This window comes from Atractosteus spatula, chromosome 8 (genome assembly GCF_055471065.1).
Source record: "Atractosteus spatula isolate fAtrSpa1 chromosome 8, fAtrSpa1.hap1, whole genome shotgun sequence".
In the NCBI taxonomy this organism is placed as follows: domain Eukaryota; kingdom Metazoa; phylum Chordata; class Actinopteri; order Semionotiformes; family Lepisosteidae; genus Atractosteus; species Atractosteus spatula.
In genome coordinates this window covers 24631272-24651875 of record NC_142713.1, presented here as the reverse complement: position 1 = coordinate 24651875, position 20604 = coordinate 24631272, and the positions used below count along the sequence as shown (strand labels likewise).

The following is a 20604-nucleotide window of genomic DNA, read 5'->3' as shown; positions in this document are numbered from 1 at the left end:
CTTAACTGAGGTCAACAGTGCATTGAAGTAATTAAAATTAATGTATTTAACATATGCATAGCATTTAAACAGCAAACAGCGGATTAAGAAAATCGCTCATCTGAATGTGAGGTGCGACTGAGATTTTGGACGGAGATCTTCACTTCTGTATGCTTTGCGGTGTTCAATGATGTTTTACAAGAAGTACTTTAACTTACAAGAAAAAATGTTTTCTTGATCACACAACCATTTACTGCGTTAATGATGGATGAATGGCTGTCATGAATCCTACAAGATTAAGAAAATTGATGCTACGCTTTTGTCTGCGATGTGTGAGAGCCAATGTTTTCAATTTATTTGCATGTGTTAATCGGAAACGTGTAATCAGAATGTTATCAAATACTGCATTTTAATTTGCATTATATAATCTTATGATTTAACTTTACTATAATATTCAGTTACGTTTATTTGTCATATACAATCAGTGCAATGAAATGCTTATAATATTAACACAGCATGTGATGGTATGAGCACAAATGTGTCATATTGGTATACGGAAGTTCGTATTGTCTAAAACAAAAGTTTAAATTGTTTTAAAAAGACTACATATTTTCAGAAAGAAACATAAAGCTTCAGCCAATAAAAGAGGTGAACCTCAATGTTACCCCCTGCACAACGCGTAATACAGCAACAATTTATAGTAACTAGTAGGATAGCCCAAGAGCGAGTGTATCAAACCGCCTTGCCCCCGTTACATTCACAAGCAGCTGGTCAGACACTCCTCCACTTCCCTGCTCTTTGGAGTCCAGTTATGGAGAGGCTGCCTGCTTCAGTCGTCATGACAACCTCCTCTCAGTCCAACAAAGGGAAAAGGCCAGCAATGGCCAGAACAAATTGGGGAGAAGGAAGAGGGGAGAGACAACTTCGAACTGCTGAATGGGAGAAAGACGTGCGAGACAGAAAATCACATGCGTCCACTGCAGCTGTTGGGCTTCTCCAAAATCACTGAACGCCTGTGGGGGAGAGGGCAAAGAAGCGCGCTAAATTCAAAAAAATGAGTTTTACGGGCTCTAAGAAGTTGAGTAAGCCATATCAGGTAACTAGAACGTTTTTACTTTGACTGTAAGAGTTTTCCCCCCAAAACATTTTAATGTTACACACAGAAAATGTGCTTTGTCTTTCAAATGAAAAATTCAGAAGTGCGGTTTTTAACAGTATGCTGCTACACGTTCATTCAGTCAGCTTGTTTTATTTGACTAATTTTACGTGCCATTGCTGCTGCTGCGTTAGGGTAAAAACGGTTGGATATTAGAACTGTTATCCTAAGTTTCAGTTTATGTTTGTGGTTTCAAGTTTGTGGCAAAAGGTGTGATACTGTAGCAGCACGACGACGTTTCAGAGTTTCAGACACTGGACAGGAGCTGGTAAACAACATCAAACATTGCCAAGTCCCATGCGGTTCCACTAAAACTGAGTTTTTCTTAACGAAACATATAATATGTACAATATCATAGTTTGTATGCGTTATTTATGAATGTAAATTCATGAGCTGTCTGTTTTCATCATGCCGTGCTTATCTTTTAAGACCGGAGAACTGTGTGGCGCCCTTGGGTTAAAGACTGAAACAACAGTTTTTATTTTATTAGCATTTGATGACATTTTTTTGCTTTTGCTTTAGGACGCATGTGCTCTTGTAGGAATGAAACAAAGCTGCCACATGGCAAAAGCTGTCCTTCTCTTGCTCGTTTTAGATTATTGTCTGCAGGTAAGCATGTTTCTCCCACTCCTGCTCTTTAATCTTCTCCCTTTGTCTTTCTTCACACAAAAAACAGCATTTTCCGTCACTTTCAGCTTTTAATACTGCGGCAAAAACTTTTAAGTTAAAATTAAAAAATTAAAAATTAAGTTATCCTTAACTTTTTATTTTCAAAACAATGCAAAAAAAAAAACCTGTACTTTATGGGGTACTGTATATACAGATCTAGGAAAAAAAGAAACTGTTGACTTTGAATGTGTGTTTCAGGCTCACAGTCTAACCTGCCTGAAAGAAACCATCTATGCTAACGTGTTTGTGGAATGGAAATGCTTCCCAAGTAAAGAAGATGCAGAATGCTACTCTCTCCGAAACAGTCATATAAAAAACAGCAACCAAACGGTGAGAACAACCATTTTCTTGCAAACAGAAGCTCATACAGTTGAAATGAATGGCTTTGTAATTTATTGTTATTATTGTTATTGTCAAGTCAGAAGAAAAGCATTTGCACTCTTCCATAATCTACAGTATGCATACAATAATATTGAGTATTGTCACATTAAAAAAAATGACATCGTCATGCCAATAAAACAATAATAATAAAATAGACATTTTTCCAAATAGTAAAGTAAAATGTAATAAAAAGTACTGGATTAAGTTCCAGAACGCCTTATAAGGCATTAATAATCTGCTACCTGTACCTAAATAAATTAAACCAGAGTGTGGATGTTACACTGTCACCCTTTTAGTTGAGATCCAGGTCTATGCCACCATGGTTATGTACAGAATGTTAAAATTATGCAGATAGTCCATTTATTTCTGATATATACCACTTTAATGATGGAAGCAGCCTAGGCCAGGGGTTCAAGCTGGATACCAGAAGTGTAGGTATACAGTAGGTGTTGCTGAACCTACCTCAGTTAAAGTTTCCCAGGTGAAAATCAGCTGCTAAATCCATCCGTCTTTATTAGAACTATGGCAGAGTTGAAAATATACAGTAACATCTGTAACACATTGCAAAAACTAATGTAATGCACAGATAAAACAGTTACACATTATATTACTGTGATACTTAGTTTGGTTTCTATAACAACGAGCAGATTTTAACAGTTTTTAAATCAAATTTACATTTTTTAAATCAAATTTGTGGGTTTCCTGGTATTCCAAGGAATACTTAAGGAAACATCTCCCCCATTATGTTTCAATATTCAATATGTTTGAGGGACGGTGACCAGTATTTTGTATCTTTGTTAACTTGGTTTAGTCTTAGTGGTGATGCTGAGGTGTGCAGCTACAGTACACCCAGGAGCTAAGTATAATTTCAGTAAATATTATGTATTAGTCATGTGCTCTTCTCTCTTCTCTTTTCAGCATGGAATAAACCTATTACTTGTTCATTTACATTTTTGTCAATCATGCAGAAATTTCCAGTTCAAGAAGCAAGCAAAAACCTTTACATCATTTCTGAGAGCAGATGAACCAGTCACTGTATAACTCTTGCTTTTCTCAATTTTGACTTTATTCATATCAAAGAGCATTTTGATATACTGAAGATGTTTGAGTAGGTAGCTAGTTTATGTCAGTATGTGTAGGCTGCAAAGGAAGAGGTAAAGGTCTATTACTTGCTGAAAGGAAAATAAAAGAGACATCATTCTTGGTTGTGGAGCCTTCTTCAATTGTGGTATTTTGACATACCAATGTCCTGTACATGGAGTTGATTTTGGGAAGAGACTTGCAACCTGCCTTCTTGCCTGTTAAGGTATTATTGCACTAGATGTTCCAGATTCTGCCAAATACATCTATCCATCCATTTTCTAACTGCTTTATCCAATACAGGGTCACAGGGGAGAGCCTATCCTGGTGAGCAATGAGCACAAGGCGGGATACACCCTCGACAGGACACCAGTCCATCGCAGGGCACACATACTGTAGATACTAACACACACGTATTCACACATCAGATGCAATTTTCCCAGAAGCCAATTGACTTGGATTGTGGGAGGAAACTGGAGGAATACAGGGAGAAACACAAACTTCAAATAGCACCACATGCCTGGAATTGAACCCAACACCCCAGTGTTGCAAGGCAGCAATGCCAACCACTCTGCCATCCAGATTCTGATTCAGATTTTTAGTTTTTTAAAACAAATTTCTGTTACAGCTTATAATGCTTGGATAGAATAGTGAAATAGTGCCTTTGATAATGTACTGTAAATGCATGCATTACAGAAGTCTCACAAGCTTTCTTTTTCATTTAATACCATTATTTTATGTAATAACATGTTTATATGTGCTGTAAGTAATTGTGTACAAGCCTGCACAAAAATGAACAACTCCAAAGTTAAAAAGAAACTATGGAGTTTTTTTTCAATGACTGTGTCCAAAATCCCATCCAAAAGAGGATAATGTTTTCTGCAAAACCAGCAAGATAAATTTACCTACAGATAATCCTAATATGTGCTGCCCAGTTAATATAATTTATTAAGCCATTAATAGTGGAGCAATATTGTCTGCCAGAACACACTATTGTACAGTAACTGTGGTGTTTATATGAATACATTATATACTGTACTAACTAACCCTTCTGATTCCTAAAACAGCTTTTGCTGAATAGTTCTGCACTTAATGAATGCATTCCGGATTGCAGAACATATATCAATGAACTCAATGTAAATGAGAAGTACTACATTGATGTGACAGCAGTCAAAAACAAAGACATTCTGGAAACAAGGTCTTTCAGTATTTGTAAGTAGATGTTCAAATTATTTTTAAAAAACTTAGGTGGTATAGTTTGATTAAGGATTGAATGATAAGCACTCTGTATTAAGTATAGTTTGACAGAATCAAACAATTATTAATTAGTAATTAAGAATTAGTTTTTAATGCACTAATTAACATTACATGTTGCAGTCAATATATTGAAACACAGTAAACAGAGTTAGAGATGAATGGATTATTTTTTTAAAATTAAAACCATAGTGTACATGTGCCCTGTTCAGAATACTTGTTACTTGCACATTATTTAAATCTTTTTTCATGATTCATCTGCATGAAAGTTGTTTTTTTTTTCTTTTCTAGATACATTTGAAGAATCTATCATTAGAACAGAAACAACAACCACATGTGCTTTCTTCAGGTGGAATCCTCTGGACAGTGAAGTTCAAGTTTCTCTAATACTCAATACTTTTACATGGCGTGTACCAAAAACTCAAAGCACTTATCAAGTTACTGACTTAAAACCTGGTACACCTCACAATTTTTCTGTGGAATTTAAGAAGCAAATCCCAAACATGAATGTGGTAGTAACACAAACACTAAATATTCTTCTTGAAACAGGTAAATAGTGTTGGTTTAATTTAATTTGATTATTTTATTTGCGTATAAAGTGCAGCTTATAACAACATATTATGTTGTACTTGTGTGAATTATGAAAGAAAAAGAACCACTTTAAAATGTAATTTAAAAAAAAGAATATGTAACCGATAGTGGCAGGACAGTCACATCTTTTTTGCCTGGTTTGTCTTTGCAGCTTTATGTCCCCAAGGTTGGGTGCAGTTTGACAGAAGCTGCTATAAGACTTGGAAAAATGCAAGAAGATGGAGTGATGCTCAGAAGTCCTGTGAATTATCAATGGCAGGTGCTCACCTCGTTGATATTGAAACTGAAGAAGAGTTCCATTTCATATCATCATACCTTAGTACTCTGAATTATATGGTCATGCTTTGGACTGGTCTCAATGACGAACAGGTAAGCTGTAAGAAGCATATTTATTTTTTAGCATATTTGATTCAGATAAATACAACAATTATAATGTATGTAAATTTAGATGATGCATTTTGATGGTATTCTGAAACATTGCATATCCAAGTTGAATTTTAATTATGTGGAGCTGATATTAACAACATCAAAAATATTTGATTGTGCTCATGAAAAAACCCCAACATATATTACATTATCTACAGCTCCACAACTGATCCATGAGGTTACAGTATTAAATGTGTCATCTATGAAGAATTTATAGCTAGGCTCTTTGTTTGGTTATATTTACCTATTTCAATCTATTCTCAATGCTTTTAATCTTTGTATTGAGAACATAATATATGTACGGCCTCTTTATTAGTAACTTATTGATCAAAGGATCACAACCAGCTGTTTCTCAAAGGAACCCAAAGTATTAGCTTTAACAATATGGCTTGGTAACTTGTTCCATATTCCCACTTTTCCCTTTGGGTAAAGAAGTGCCTTCTATTTTCAGTTTTAAATGCACTTCCATGTATGTCGTTTCCACTTGTGGTTTCTGGTTTGTGTTTCACTGTTCATTTCGAAGTAGCCAACTTATTGACGTTGCCTCTGTGGATTCTGTAGACTTCCAACAAGTCCCCTCCTTGACTTCTCTGTTCAGGTCTGTAAAGGTTCAGTTCTGTCAGCCTGTCAGTGCAGGAATTCCTTTAAGTCCTAGAATGCATTTTTTTTGCTCTTATCTGGACTGATTCCAGACCAGTAATATTTTTTTGGCACATGGTGACAAAAATGCACACTATATGCTAAATGAGGCCTAACTAGTGCATTGTATGATCTATACATTTAACTATATATCCTAACATTCTGTTTGCCTTTTTTACTTCCCTACATTTTCTGGAAGATGTAAGCAATAAGTCAACATATTGTACTGTAAAAGCCCAAGTTTTCTTCATAAGTAGACTTTTTGAGCTCATTGTTTTCCATTTTGAATCTGTTTTCAATACTGGCATGCAAACCCCTACACATATCTACAGTACATTAAACATCATTGCCAGATGATGGACCAGTCTAATTTTACCTAAATTGTTTTATGCTTTACATTTGCTGCTTTTACAGTGGTAGTTAGCTACTCCTCCTAATTTGTGTCATCTGCAAACCTGACTAGTGGACCAACTACAGTATACCTAAATCTAGATCCTTGATATAAATAAGGACAAGCAGAGGTTCTAGTAGATACCTGTGGTACTACACTAATTACATCTCTCCAATTTGAACATTTACTCCTTATCTGTAATCACTATTTCCTATTTATTAACCAATTCCCAATCTATGTGCACACATTTTCCTGAATGTTAAGCACCTTAAATTAGAGAATTGGCAGTGCGGTGGCTGGAAGGTTGCCGGTTCGTATCCTGTGGCTGGCTGAGGAATCCTACTCCATTAGGACCCTGAGCAAGTCCCTTAACCCCAACTGCTCCAGGGATGCTGTATAGATGGCTGACCGTGTGCTCTGACCCCAAGCTTCTCTACCTGTCTGTGTGTCTCATGGAGAGCAAGTTGGGGTATGCGAAAAGACAAATTCCTTATACAAGAAAATTGTATATGGCCAATAAAGTGATCTTTTATGGATAACTTTATCAAAAGCTTTTGGAAAATGTAAATACACCACAACATGCTTTGTATGTGTCCATTACAGCTGTTGCTTAATGAACTCTTAACTCTTAAGTAGGCAAGACCTACTCTTTCAAAACCTATATTTTCTTTTTTTCTAGGATGTTATTTCCATACTGGTGACCCTCTGGTTTAGTTTCAATAATAATAATAATAATAATAATAATAATAATAATAATAATAATAATAATGTATAATATAATTGTTTCAATGATTCTACATGCAATGGAAATTAGATTTATTGGTCTATAATTATGTAGGTAATTTTTGTCACCCTTATTTTGAATGGACACTACAGTAACTATTCTCCAGTCCATGGATACTATCCCCATCTTGAGGAAACGTTTGAAGAGATCTTCTTTATAACACCTCTCTTTTCCTTGAGTACAATTCTCCAAAAGGCCCTGGAGATTTATTTAAGTCCATCTAGTACCGGATACACATTTGCTTCTATGCAAATACTGTTTAATAAGTAACTTCTTTCTGTAGCCTGAGGTATGCTGTCTACTTTTTTCTTAGTGAGCACATGAGTGAAATACTCTTTTAGTACACCTGCCATTTAAATTAGGGTTAAATGTACAAGAAACCATGTGGCAGAAAGAAACAATACATTATTGTTATAAATAATTGCAGTTAATTTTGATATTCAGTTGACATTCTCATATTCATCTGCCTTTTCATGTTTAAATGCTGTATTTCTAAATGCAATATGTCTTGGGTTTTTTTGCTTTTAATAACACTACAGGCTTAGACCTTGTGCTGTTAGATTATTTTGAAAATTACTATTCAACCTGTGGCCCCTCAGATCAGATCTTTTGCTCTTACATTGATTCTAATTACTTAATTAGGGAGCTAGTTGAATCAAAATAGTATAATAGAGCAGATTGGAAGGGTTGCAAGCTAAATAGCTCTGATTTAGGCTTCTGGTGACAATGGAAAATAATATGTTTTTGATGTTAGCCTAATTACCAAATGTCCTGAGCACATCTTATCGTAATAGGTCAAATATATGGAATTCTAACGAAGAGAGCTGAACTAATTAAGCTCGGCTGCCACATCTCACAACTAATCCCGACGTCATTGCCTCAGTTCCCATATATACCACACGTCATCCTCTCCTCTTCCTTGTTCATCTCTTCATCCATCCCATGCTCCATCCCATCTCCACCTTTGCAGCTACCCCTTGGTCACCTTTCCACCAAGCACCTTTCTAGCCTCCCCATTCCATGCGGGTCAAGTCAAAGTTTTCACAATATTCAGTAAACAAATCTACTGTCACACAGTCTTTGGTTGCTGTCATTCCTCATGAATTATTTTTAAAGATAAATTCCAGTTTTGCAGTCATATTGCCTCTGTTTAAGAAACACTGATAACAACACTCTGTTTCTGTGTGACAGTAAAAGATATTCACAAATTCTTCTCTGTAAATGATATCGTGTGGGAGTATAGTCCATTTCATAACCATGGTTAATAACTTCATTTCAGTTGTTGCCAAGGGAACAAATTATTTCATGTAGGCCAGTTACTTTAACTTTTGATTCTGAAAAACAAAAACATTTGTATGTGATTTGTCTTTCCCTTTCTAGAAACACAAAATATAGATTACAAGACTGGAATTACAGTACATCACCATAATCAAAATACTGTATAGTTTCAAAGAACACTTGCTTACTCAGTTATGAAAACAAAACACTGACCTGCCTGAAAATTGTTAATGTTTAACTTGTCAACCACTTAGTGTTTGCAGAAGACCATTTTCCTGTTCCCTAAAAATTAATCATCATGCTGTGGGTTTTTAAATTGTGACTGGCAAATGACTTTAATTTTGATTAAATCGAGGGCTTAATCTTTTTACTTAAAATGTATTTGACTGTTTCTTGGAAGTAGACATATTAATCAGTAGATGATAGTAGATGATAATGTGATTAAAAAAGAAGAAAACCTCAAGGCTAAACGGCTAAACTACTTATGGTTTAAAATGGTGTCTCTTTTACTGAGGCTATTTGTCTAAACATTTCACATTGCCCTTGGAATCCTAAAGAAGAAATATTGGACATTTGTAAACCTAACTATCACATGCAGTTACTTTGCTTTTCCCATAAAAGTACACAATGCAATAAGAGTTCTATTTTTGGATGCCATTATTACTGACAGAAAGCTTTTATTTGTATTTATTGTGGGATAGTGGGTGGGTTGATTTTGTCAAGTACAGTATCCTTTTCTCACAGTGCTTTGATTAGATACTTTTTGGCTCAGAAAACACTGAGAGAGTCTTGTGAATCTCAAAGTATAATGTTGTTCCTTCTCCAAAGGGTTCCATGACAAAGTACTAAAGACATTACTGAAAGCTTCCTTTTTTCCTCTGATAGGTTATATTGCCTTTAGGGAGAATTGGGAATACTGTTTTTTCCTGGAAATACTTACAAATGTTAAGAAATCGAGACACTGCTCCAAAGGTTAGAAAAAACAAACTCTAGTAAGAATAAGGTACCTGTGTGAAGCCTGGCTTGCATAGCTAAATCTGATATGTTAAAGAGTCTTTTCTATCCAGCCTTTTAATCTAAAGATAAGAAGAGCATGTATTAAGTTTTTGAAAGAGATTGTGGTGAGGTTTCCCTCTTTTTGTCATTTAAAGAGGTAGCACCTGTATTGTACAGCACTGTTTCCATTCCCTGGGGTGAATCTAAAGTTTCATTATTTGGTTATACAGCTGCTAGTTGTGAATTAACAAACCATCAATTTACTTTTGCTAAACATTTAAGTTTTAAATAATAGTTTGGCTTACAGTATATGCATATAAAGTTCTGATATTTTGACAAGTGCTGTTAGTTATTTCCCACGTCAGTGAGGCAAATTGAATGGTTAACAACCCATTAACATGAGTAGCAAAGGAAAACTTAATTTTTAATTCAATAGTTCTTACAACTAATACTTGATCCATGTCTATGTACATGACGTGCATTGAGCTACTAATATACTGTACAGTTTGTTGGTATACATACAGTATATCGGTTGTATTGTCTTGTAATTGAGTATATTTTTCACACTGTTGTGCCGTGTTGTACTGTATATCAATAATTAAATGTTTGTGCTATGAGCGCTTTGAAAAATTGGAATTGAAAAGTACTCACCATTTGTATTTGTGATTAGTCATCTAAGCTTCAACTATCAGTTTATTGAATACTATACCCATAAGCAGTTTCTGTCAGAATTCATAGACTGTGGGAAAACCTGCAGGTAATTGTAAGTATTTTGAAATACTGGTCCATAGGTTTGAAAGATAAAATAACATTAGAAATCTTTTTAATACACAATGCATAGATTCTCCAATACTATAGTGAATTTTTTTCATGAAAATTTAAATGAAAATGAAAATTTATTGTACTCCATTAACAATTGTTCCATATTCTGCTACTGTCAAGCAAACTTGCTTGAAGTTTTTAAGGTCTGATGCCCTGCAGTGTTGAAGTGCAATTTGGAATAAATATTCATTTTATTGGCAACATTTGTGAGAGTGTTTTCATGAATGTGAATTAGAAATCATCGAGCAGCTTTACTTTTTTACTTTTACATGTTTTCATGTCAACATATATACATATATAACATCAACCTATACCTCTACAGTCATGGGGTCATAGATGTATTGCTTATTTGGGAAATCTGTAGTTCCTCAAAATTTGTACTGTTAAAATATGTAGTTAGGAGTTAAAGAAAGTTAATGAAGTATTGTTACTATTATATTTTTATTATTGCTGCTGAATACATTTTTCTTGATAGTGGTGTTGGTGTTGTATGGATCTATTTATTGAACTTACTGAGTTCCACTTACAGCAGTTTTACAATTAGCTTTATACAGTATCTTATACATATCTAATGTCTGGAGTTTGAAAATTCCAGTAATTAAGACACTGATATGAATGCTTATGGTGGAAAATGTACTGACACTATTACTACTTATTGTACCTTGTCAAGTTATACTGTATGAGCTTGGTGAGCATATTTTTACCAAAACATAATAACTTTGGACTATGAGATCATTTTCTGAAGGAATGAGGATTACAGTATGTCAACCCAGTTCCAGAAAAATATTAGCTTTTGGAATTAATCCAAACATTGGTTTCAAGTTCAACCTCTTTGTTGTTTGCAACCTGGAAAAAGATATTACTCACAAGTATAAATTAATTCCATGCTATTTTAGTAGAGATTCCACCATTTACTAGAAATAACACATTTTAGCCTTGTGTTTCTTCATTTTACATTTTAAAGTGGAATTAATTTAATTTGAACCTTTGCAGGCAACCTATAATAAGATAGCTCCCAGCTCACCTGAATATCTTTTTTAGTCAATTTTATTGTCACCTCAAACTTCTCACTTTTGGTTTTTATTCTGAGAGTACACATTTATGCTTTTGTGGCATAGAAGGTAGTGTAGCATGACTGTAGGCATTGTGATGATGACCCACATTTAGTTTTAAAAAGTTTTTCAGTTTTTCATTTGTTCTGCCATATTTTCTATACATATTTAAACATTTATCAATACAGTATATTTGTCATAGACCTTTGCGCTGTTCCTTGTGTAAGTCTTGTGAACTATATTAGTTTAGTCAGTTTTATGTAAATTTAATACCCATGCATCCAACAGCCAGGATTCTATTTCAAGAAAAGTTCTATTTCAAGCAAAGGACGAGAGAATACTTAAAAAGTCACATGAGAGACGAGCATCCGATATTAGTGGTAAAAATAGAAGTGAATTAAGATGAGCATAAAAGATAACTTCTTTTCTTCTAAAACATGAGAAGTTTATTTCACTGTGTGTCTTACAGTGGGTTACCTGTGGGTCCATACTTAGATGTGTAGGTACCCTCTTACTGCTCACCCTTCATTACTGGGCCCTGGTGCAGTCTCAAGCAGTCTCACTAGCTATAGCTCCATCAATGGGTAGTACAGTATATATTTTTAATTTTCCTTGTGAACATGATTGAATTGGGTTACATCTTGTATGCTTGTTCCTGTTGTGTTTTACAGCGAGAAGGAGAGCTTCGCCAGTCTGATGGATCAATCTCTAATCTGAAGAATGATGTGCCAGAGCCACTTCATATTCTGCCTCCTAATGAGACGGACTGCTTTGCTTTAAAAATGAATGCCACTGGTCCAAACTACTACTACACAGGCTTTTTCTGCTATATTCCACTGCCATATCTTTGCCAGTACACATGTAAATATGAGTCAAGACTTATAAATAGTTTACATGTTTAAATTATTTTAAAATGTATTTTTATTTGTGATAATTATTCAATCAATATGTGTTTTAAAACTGTATATAATGTAGCAGTTTTACAGGTTTAGCTCTATCTGAAATTTATACTAAGACGTACTGTAGCTGAATAGATGTTTCCCTCTTCTCAATATGTAAGTTGAAGTACTTACTTTGAATTGTTGAGACCTGACACACATTGAGAGAATAAGAAGTAAGAGAAATTAAAGAAACTCATTCACAGTCCTTTTGTAACAGAACATATTTTTACAGTTTCCACAGCACCAGCAGATTTTGAATTTGAGGTGGAGGATGTTAAGGAGAAAGAGGCCGGTTTCAAATGGAGCAATCTGGAACACTGGCTGAAGCCAGAAGAGAAGACAAGTTTATTAATTCAGTATGAGGAAGAATTGTCAACAGAGCAGTGGCACACAAGAAGCCTTCCTCTCAATGGCACACGTCTGACCATTTCAGGATTGTCTCCTGGTCATGTCTACCTTTTTTCATTCAAAGTAATGCATCATGGTGGTGCTTCAAGAACCCTTGGCCCCATTCGTAAAGTGCAAACAAGTAAGTTCTATCTGTATATCCAAACATTGAATATTCTGTATATTCTGTATTTTTTTCCAAACAATCCAGTCAGTTTGTTTTTCTGCTTCATGATTTCTCTAAAGTGTGTTAAAATTAACAAAATAACTAATTTAGTCAATAATTACACTTAGCTTGTCATTTATATATACTATTTATATACAATATTTTTATAAGATATATATATGTATAAATAGCATTTTCCAGATTCTCTTAATGGATTCTTATCCATAGCATGTTTTGATAAAAAAAACACAGATTGCAGATTATACTGTGGTTTACAGACCACCCTCATTTGCTCATAAGGAAATGGTGTTTCACAGTTTAAGGGGACATCATATAGTATTTGCATTAAGATATTATCCACATTAATTTAATTGAAATATGGACTGTAAAAGAGAAACACTGCTTGTTTTGTGTAGGGCACTTACAGTAATGTTTAAAACAGAAATACTGAGCTTTTTTATGAACTCTTTTGGAATAACAGAGATAACACTATTTTTCTTTCCTGTCATTTTGTCAGCAGTGCACATCATGAGGTTTATTTATTTTTATATTATCTTCACATATACAGTTTGAAACACCAGCTACAGTACACAGTGAAAATGTTGATCTGAAATATGATTTATTAACTGTTTTATTTTCTAATTGAATAGCTAGGTTTGCTACTAAAATGTAGCATTTTCTTCTTTTAATGATTATGAACCTTAAAAGCAACAGTAATTCACATTTCTTTTTTTATAGGACCTAATCCTCCACAAAATATTACAGTGAAGAAAGTAACATCAAAGGAAATACCATTGTATTGGACTGCTCCTGATAACTCCCATAATGCATCATTTGATCATTATTTGATCACCTGTGTGGATGTTGCTACCAGTATGAAAAAGAGCCTTGTTGTTGAAAACTACAAAACATCAGCTATCATAACCAACCTCAAGTCCTTTCACCTCTATAGCATCAACATACAGACTGTGTCAGCATTTGGCTCATCAAGCTGTGTGGATTTACCACTCTTCATAACCACAGGCATGTGATGAATGTGTATTGCGATAAGAACTTTTCACACAAACATTTCTCGTTTCCAGTTACTTTGCTAATTCATTCTTTGCTGTAGAGAAAAAAATCTCATGTTGATTAGAAACTATTGGTTTTACTTCCAGTTCGCGTAGATAGAAATTTGATGTATTTATCAATAATGTTCAATCATCGTAATCATAAAAGAAGTCAGATAAATTATAAAATTAAAAATAAAATGTTACACATTTCTTCAAACTAAAAAGTCTTAAAGTGGCTTCCTATTTAGAATTACAGTAGGTTGAAGGTAAACAAAACAGTTGTAGTATATATGTTTTGCAGCTTTCCCAGAAATTAGCAAATTACTGCATAACTCAAAGTCGATTTGACCTGAGTTTAGTTAAAGGCTCACCCCACCTGCAAAAGCAAATTTCAAGTATTTCACTTGATTGCTTCATTCTGTGTGTCAGAGAATTATTGGTTTTGGACTTAAAGGTCAGCAGATGGTCTGAGGTCTTAATAATGTGGTCTTTCAATTATCATATGTAAATATTGATATGGTATGCTGCAGAGTAGAAAAAAGGTAACATTTTGTGCTTTGTTTTAGCTGTCAGCCCCCCTAGCAGGGTTTATATAAACCCAGAAGATGTGGGAGTAGAGAATGTTACAGTGCACTGGGAAGTGGAACAAGAAGAGGATATTGATGAGTATTATGTCCTAGTGAGATCAGTCACTGTTGGAGGTGACACGAAAAGCTACTGGGTAAACAGCTCAAACAGTTTTAAACTTAGCATGCTAAATCCTGGCATGACGTATGAGATAGGGGTGGCTGCAGTTAAGAGTGGAAACATGAGTGAGATGAAGACTGTCCTACAGACTTTAAGTAAGTTTTCAGTTCCTTCCCTCAAGGCTGGTCAAGCCTTCATATGCAGAATATTCTTTGTGTTAGTTATCAGTTTAAACATTTTGTAGATGTCAGTAAACATAAAGTAATACTGAAAAGTCTTGCAGCTGTGTAATGGGAACATACCTTTTTTGTGTTCACTTGAGGATTGTACAAAACTTGATATTAACAGACTAGCAATATTAGAAACCTACACATCACTTTTAACTGTGCCTCTCTGATTGGTTCCTGCCTTTCTATATAATATATTTTTGTTTTGTAGATCCTGAAAGAGTTCAGATAGTGGTTCCTTATGAACAAAACACACATTCTGTTGTACTTTACATTCAAATGCCAAATGCTGGCATATTTGATGGAATAAATATTACATACAAAGGAGGAAGCCAAAGAAAAATTCTCTCTGACAGTAACGATAAGATAACCATTGAAAATTTGACACCTGGAACCAATTATGACTTTTCTGTGTACACAACAAGTGGAAACATGGCCAGTGCAGTCTACCATGTTCCAGACGTAAAAACCTGTAAGTACAGTAGCCACTGTTCTGTTTTTTTCTGGAAAAGGGATATACAGTATGTGCTTTTATAACTGCAACTAAGAAGTTGGCGTGTAAGATTAACAATTGAATAATGTTTAGCAAAACAATTAGTATAAATGTTATAACAAATAATGGCATTTTAAGAGGAAAACATAAAAGACAAATGCCTTTTGCCTTTTAATAATGGAAAATTCCAGTGGTCAATCTGTTACATGGCTTGGTGGTGATAAATAGTTGTCTGCTTCAGTTCCAACAATAATTTATGTTTGTGTAGATTGGTTTATGTAGCTCTTGATTTATCCAATTCCAGTCTTGAGAGGCCAGTTAACATACTTAGAGGTCACATAAGACTTTGTAACATAATTCTTACTCGTTTTTAACTATTGCTCCAATATTACAGGGTGGTCCCAAGGGTGTGCTCACACAAAAAATACAAAAGACCACAAAGTGGCCATGAGGCTTTATTTGCAAGCCTTTTCTGGTTTTACAACAAACAACAACACTAAAAAATCCAGAAAGCAGCAGGCGCAATGCGGGGTACACCCTGGACAGGATGCCAGTCCATTTCAGGCCAGACACAGACAGATACACAAACACTCACACCAGGGCCAGTTTTCTCAGAAGCCAATTAACCTAACAGTATGTCTTTGGACTGTGGGGGGAAACCAGAGTGCCCTGAGGGATCCCACACAACCATGAGGAGAACACACAAACTCCACACAGAAACACTAAACAAGAATCATAGATTATACCCATGAGACAATGTGAGTAAATGGTTAACCAATTAACCAATAATTTAGTCAGTCACCCCAGGAGTGGCTATTGTAAGGTATTTGAGTCTGAATAATGGTGTCTAGTGGCAGTTTACCTGCAACAGCATCCCTTTATTCTGCTGACATGACATGTCATTTGCCATAACATAATATTTGTTAGGGTTAGGAAGTTAGAGGTAGGGTTTAGTGTTTGGATTAGAGTTATGGTCATTTTAATTCATTTGGGAAAATAATTAAAAGTGTTATTACAGTGCCTTGTGAAGGTGTGCTTGCTATTTTATACTGCAACATGATAATACATAATTCAAAAAACAATATTCCTATTTAGTTGGCCTTAATTCTTGAATTCCATAGGGACATGAACACTGCAATATGAAGTGATAATAATAATGTTGACATACTACCCAAATATAGTCACTTGTACTGTATATACTGTATATAAACCAACACATGCATTGAGAGGGTTTACAGATACATCCATTGTTGTAATTATGAATTGATTCTGACTTTTGTAGGTCTGGCTCCACCAACAAATGTCCATGAAGGGAAAGTCTCAGAAACGTCGATAGATGTTCAGTGGAATAGAGCTGAAGGGAGCTTTCAGCAGTATGAAGTTATATGTATTAACTGCGCTGCCACTTTCACGGCAAGTAAAATTAGTGATGTAAAAAAAACCCAACATTGACTTTTTTTTTACATGACTGGCCATGTTAACCATATTTTTTTTTTCTTGGTGTTGTTTAAGGTTAAAAAAATCAAAGATGAAAGAGCCTTGTTTACAAACCTTATTCCTGGACAGATGTATAATTTTTCTATTCGAACTGAGAAGGAAAATTTCAAGGACAGCATGCAGGTGCTGCAGCAAATTCAAACAGGTGAGTCCTGCTTCAGGACTCTTTTGAAAAATGAACCTAGCCTGACATTTTCAACTCATCCTCTTTTTCAAAATCAAATCTATGATAAATGTATATCTGAATTGAAAAGTAACGCCTACTATTACATTTTATTTCTAAGTAAATAAAACTGCTATCTTAGAAAATTAGTATCACAACATGTTTTTCTTTTGCAGCACCAAGCCCAGTTGAATTGTTGGACTTCAATAAGAGTTCTAATGCCATATCTGTTAGCTGGTCAGCAGGTCAGCATATATTTGATGGCTTTGTTCTGTCCATAACAAATGGAAGTTTTAATAAAGAAAAAAAGTTCAGTTTTCTTGATCCAAGGTAGGACTTTTCTTTCTGTGTTGAAAATGCAGTGAAAATTAGCCCTTCATGGTGTTCTAACACGTGTTCTGGAGGAATGAAAACGGCCGGACTAATTAAGCTCAGATGACGCAACCCACAATTCCCCTGACGTAATCTCTCAAATTCCCATACACCGTATACCACATGTCACTCTCTCCTCTTCCTCGCTTATTTTGCATCCCTCCTCCACCTCACCTCCACCTTTGCAGCTACTCTGTTGGTCGCAGTTTCACCGAGCTTGGCTGAGGGCCTATCGCCGGGAGGCTGGCCCTCCGCCAAGCAGGTTAAGCCAAGTTTTCACAAACTCCATACAGTAAATGATTCTGCTTTCGGACAATCTGCAGTTGCCCTCATTCCTCGTGAAATACTTTTTGCCAGAACTGTACACTCTGTACAAATTGAACATGTTTTCATTATCGAGGTAATGACAGAATGCTCCTATGTAGAAAATGAAGATGTCAGAGTAGTTGACGGGTTAAATTGACTAAATGTAATATTGGTGTTTTAATTTAATTAAAAAACTTCATTATATACATAGAGTACTGTGCATAAATTTTGATAAACATCCAATTATACATATAGATATACAGTATATTGTTTTATAATCTGGTGTATCTTTGTGCTTGCTTTTTAATTATTAAATGTCCTTTTTATAAAAAGAAAATGCCTTTTTTTGCATTAATAGATATCACCAGTTTAGAGATCTCACTCCTGGAAGCAGCTATAACATTGACATAGTGACCACAAGTGGAACGAAGAGGAGTCTTCCAAATGTTATCCATGTTACAACATGTGAGTTCTCGCAGCATTCATGAAGTGTAATGAAGATGTTTTAGCACTAATGAAGTTTTTATCAGCACATTTAAAGTACTGGCTATAATATACTGTAACATACTGTAATATACTTGCTTTATTTCTTGTGATCTTTGGATTATAAACATGTTGACGGTTGTTTTTCCAGTAGGCTAAAGCAGGTGTTTTATTAAATATAAAGTGTCCTGTATTGTACCTTATATTGTCTGTTTTTTTACTAATAACCCAGTATATTAGTAAAATCCAAAAGCTACTGACTTTTAGGTGCAAAAACCTAAAAAGAATAACAGAACAAAACTAAAACAGAGGATTTATATGCCAGATGTTTCCATATGATATGAAAGAGCACCTTTCTTTATATTTATTTAAAACTCATCCATGTGTATACTATTGATAGTGGCCTAAACAAGAGAATAACATCATACAGTTAAAATCAGGTATTGCAGTAGATATAAAGCAATGAAAAATAATCACATCAAGAGAAGACAGAACTCTGCTTAAGAAATGTCAAAATATCATCCTAGGTTAAATACCTACCAATTTAGGTGACAATGCACTTTGTTTTGACAAATGTACATTATTTCCTTGCACTGAATTGTACCTACCTGTAGCTTTAATTTTTTTAACTGGAATTCATTCAAATCTTAAGATGGCTGTTTACATTATTCTCAACACCAAAATATACAATATATTTAATATATGTATATTTAATCTATATGGTATATTTAATTGTTACAAACCAAACTAGAAGAAATGCTAAAAACCTGGATGAGACTTACCATGTATAATTTATGTTAATTAAGAAACAGGATAATTCCCCACAGAAAAGTTAAAAGAAAGGGTAAGACACATTTTAGTTATAGGGTCTTCCATTGTCTAAATATAGTTTGATAACTCTTTCTTTTTACATTTCTGGGTAGAATTAAACTCTGATTTTTTCTTTTTAGCTTACATGCTGACATGCAGTAGCTCCATCCTCAAATGTCTTGAATTTTCTAGTAAACCATTTTAGATTTTTTTTCAAATTTTCACCTGGCAACATACACTGCCCTCTGGTGGAAATGGAACAGAAGAGCTTCTTCAACATGTAGTTACAGTATTTTGAAATTATGACTTCAAAAAATGTACATATGTTTTGTTTTATTAGGACAGAGTAATTATACACAATTAAAAAGTGATCAAATAAAATCATTTAGTAGGTGGTTTGAAAGCAAAGCATCTATATACTGTATTTAAAGGGCTAAGTGCTCATTAATATTCATTGCTAGATAAAGGTATTTTCTTGGCCTTTCACTGTAGCATTCTATGGTCTTCTCTTAGTTACTTCTAGGCCCATTTCACACTAACTGATACTCTATATGAAACTCAAAAGAAAACTTTAATGTAAGGTGGTTATATAAAAAATAAATGGATTTTGTGGTCCTTTTTAACCTTTTCACCAGTCTATACTGTATGTCAAGAATGTGATTAGTTTTTAAAATGGATCCATTGAAATAACAACTGAGTTTGTATTTTAGATCCAGAACCCCCTGTGGACATAAATTTCATTGAGCAAGATGAAAACTCTATATATGTGACTTGGAGTCATCCACGTGGCTATGTTGATGGTTATAAGGTAAATTGTTAAATACTTCAGTGGTGTATTCTAATGTGTATGTTTACTGATAAGAACACATTAATTTGACTGCTTGATAAAGATGTTTCACTCAATACTATCCTTCAAGGCTATCGGTGACATAAGAATATAAAAGCTAATATAATGTTTTTTTTTACATTAAATAGCCATTTTCAGAAACCTTGGGTACCTAGAACAGCATTAGGAGAGTGCACTAGATTTTTTCAGTAATAATATACTATCAAATGATAAATTAGTGAACTAACCCAACAACAACTTCATTGCATGTTTTCAATTTTAGAATATTTTCACCACCTTCAAAAAATAAGGAGATACATACAGTACCTGTATACTGTATCTAGTTTTTACTTACATACATGAAAGATGGTGAAGAAACTCATCTATTGTTTCTTTACACATCCTAAAACTGAATTAGTGATAGTTATTTCAAACATTTTGTATGATAAAGTATATAATGCCAAGAAAACGTTTGTTTATAGGTTGGTATGTATTATATTGTCTATGTCCTTGCCCTAAAATGTAAATACTGTAGATATTAAGTCTTAATAAAATTTGAAGATAATCTGAATAAATGTATAACACAAAGACATAAGATATATTTGGTATATTTAATTAACAAAATGATCCAACAATAAATATCCTGATGTGAATAAGTATGTAAACCCTTGGATTCAGTAACCGATGGCACAACTC

The 20604-nt window shown here is 34.3% G+C and overlaps 1 protein-coding gene across 1 annotated transcript in view; it reads left to right on the top strand.

Moving 5' to 3' along the window:
* The first annotated feature begins 924 nt into the window (after positions 1-924).
* Positions 925-20604, top strand: part of LOC148829314 (phosphatidylinositol phosphatase PTPRQ-like) — a 90027-nt gene continuing 70347 nt past the window's right edge. The window contains exons 1-16 of the mRNA XM_088923767.1: positions 925-1075; positions 1658-1744; positions 2003-2134; positions 4333-4477; positions 4811-5068; positions 5262-5479; positions 12170-12359; positions 12672-12968; positions 13731-14015; positions 14611-14886; positions 15170-15430; positions 16734-16864; positions 16964-17093; positions 17288-17441; positions 18148-18254; positions 19793-19890. Of these exons, the coding sequence (XP_088779893.1) occupies positions 1034-1075; positions 1658-1744; positions 2003-2134; positions 4333-4477; positions 4811-5068; positions 5262-5479; positions 12170-12359; positions 12672-12968; positions 13731-14015; positions 14611-14886; positions 15170-15430; positions 16734-16864; positions 16964-17093; positions 17288-17441; positions 18148-18254; positions 19793-19890 (2811 nt within the window). The 5' untranslated portion in view covers positions 925-1033. The remainder of the gene's footprint in view (positions 1076-1657; positions 1745-2002; positions 2135-4332; positions 4478-4810; positions 5069-5261; positions 5480-12169; positions 12360-12671; positions 12969-13730; positions 14016-14610; positions 14887-15169; positions 15431-16733; positions 16865-16963; positions 17094-17287; positions 17442-18147; positions 18255-19792; positions 19891-20604) is intronic.